At 15.1% G+C, this 2,500-nt stretch overlaps 1 protein-coding gene across 1 annotated transcript in view; it reads left to right on the forward strand.

Moving 5' to 3' along the window:
- Window positions 1–1,725: 1,725 nt before the first annotated feature.
- The window catches only part of PGSY75_0531000 (hypothetical protein), a gene marked incomplete at both ends in the record, with an annotated part of 2,142 nt that continues 1,367 nt past the window's right edge, over window positions 1,726–2,500 (forward strand). Inside the window, one exon of the mRNA XM_018784589.1 lies at window positions 1,726–2,500. This exon is cut by the window's right edge and continues 1,367 nt beyond it. Coding sequence (XP_018643244.1) covers window positions 1,726–2,500 — 775 coding nt within the window.

The raw sequence follows: 2,500 nt of genomic DNA on the forward strand, positions 1-2,500 counted from the left end.
TTTTTTTTTTTTTTTTTTTTTTTTTTTTTTTTTTTTTTTTTTTTTTTTTTTTTTTTTTTTTTTTTTTTTTAATTTTTTAATTTTTGTTTTATATTAAAAAAAAAAAAAAAAAAAAAAAATGGAGATAAATATAAAAATGAAATAAAATTGGTAAATAAATTAAGAAGAAAATAAAATAGACGGAAAAAAAAAAAAAGAAAAAAAAGTATGTTATATTCCTACACAGTACATAAAAATGCACATAATAATATATACGAATATTTATATAATATTTGTCATTATTTTGACAAAAAAATATATATATATATATATATTAACCGTAAAAATAAATCATATCATGGTATGCTTCAATATATTGAAAAAGTATCAAATGATATATACAAAAAAATAAAAATGCCAACACAATTATAAATGTTAATACAAAAACAAATATGATTAAAAATAAAAATACAGGTTTCAATACATAAATGATTACTAAAAAAAAAAAAAAAAAATTTATTTTTTAATATTTTACATTAGACAAAAAAAAAAAAAAAAAAAAAAAAAAAAAAAAAAAATTGTTAAATAATTGTCTAAAAAGAAAGAAAAAATAAAAAAAAATGAACATGAATAAATACATTTGGTTGAATATTAAATGCAAAATTGTAGTTTTTAAAAAACATAATAATAATATATAAATAAATAAATAACATTTTTTTTATTTATATAAAAATAGATTATTTATATGTTTTATTTTATTCTAACATGTGTATTTTTATGTATTATATTACATATATAATATATATATATATATATATATGTAAATTTATTGTTATTATATATATATGTGCTAAAATGTACACTGTATAATATTTTAAAGCAGTGCTTAAATATTTATAAAATAATAAATATAATATATATTAATTACATATGTATGGTGTACTAAGAATATTTTTTTAAAAATAACATATAAAAAAAAAAAAAAAAAATCTATATTTTATTTTATACATACGTATTATAATATTTAGCGCAAAATTACTTTCAAAATATTAAGTTGAAAAACAAAAAAAATTTTAGTTTTTTTTTTTTTTTTTTTTTTTTTTTTATAATGCATCATTATATGTATATATTTACTATATTATGTGGGCAAAATAAGAAGATTTTTTTATTTATTATTTTTTTTTACATGATTTTTAAAAATTAATATTTTTTTCTTTTTTATTAGATTAATTTTTTATAATTATATTATATATATATATATATATATATATTAATTTAATTATTTATTTATACAAATATATATATATATATATATATTTTATTTTTACATGATGAAAAAGTTTCCATTTTTATTTAACGATATTGGAGGAAAAATAATTGAAGAAAGAATTAAGTCCATTTTATTAAGAAGTGAAATGTTTCATAGATTTGCCTTAAGAACTTATGAGATATATAATGAAGTGAAGAATAAATTTAATAATATAGGGAAAAAATAAAATATGGCTATTTGAATAAGGGTTTTTTTTCTTCTTTGTAAATATATGAATATATAAATAATATGTTTTTTTTTTTTTTTTTTTTTATTTAATTGTATAATATAATAATAAATAAATTTTAGTAAAAATAAATATTTCTATATATATTACACATATATATATATATATATATATATATATATATATATATATATATATATTTATATGTATATATTTTCCTTTTTGTTGTCTGGGTTATGCTTTATAAATAATGCCCTTATTTAAGTATGATGTTAATGCAAAGGAAATAATTTTCAAGTTGAATAATTTTAATTTTTCTCAAACTATCCATTTTTGTAATATTCATATAAAATGTATGCCCTCAACTGGCATAAATAATTATAATATAAATAAAAGCACATATATTAATAGAAAATTTATAGTGGGTGATAAGAATGTGAGACGTACAAATCGTAATATAAGATTAAGAAAATCAAAATATAAAGACATGGTAATCCTTTGGAATAAAGAAAAAGGAGAGAATAAGAAAAAAAAAATAAATGGCAAAAAATTATTTGTAAGTGGTTTTAAGAAAAGTGTGATTTTAAATAAAATTCATATTGATTTATTAAATGAAGAATTAAGGAATGTAGAGAATGAAATAAATAAGAAGTATTTATCTTCTAATGAGGAAAAAGAAATTATATTAAGAGACTGTAAATATCCAAGTCAGAAATTTTATAAAGCTAATGAAGAAGAAATAAAAATAATTAGAAAAAGTGAAGGACAATATTATTTACCGATTGAATGTGAAGATAGTACAATAATTCGTATTGTAAATATAAATGATAAAGTAACATCACCTATTTCTAGATGTGTACGTAATAGTAAATTTGGTTTAAGAAAAAAGGAAAGAACCTTTTTTTTTTATTATTCTACATTTATTTGTTCTTTTTTTTTTACAATGGGTGTATGGCAATATAAGAAGATGAAAAAAAAAAAGTTTTTAATTAATTACATTTCAAATAATTTAAATGATGAAATAA

The sequence above is a fragment of the Plasmodium gaboni genome, chromosome 5 (genome assembly GCF_001602025.1).
Source record: "Plasmodium gaboni strain SY75 chromosome 5, whole genome shotgun sequence".
In the NCBI taxonomy this organism is placed as follows: domain Eukaryota; phylum Apicomplexa; class Aconoidasida; order Haemosporida; family Plasmodiidae; genus Plasmodium; species Plasmodium gaboni.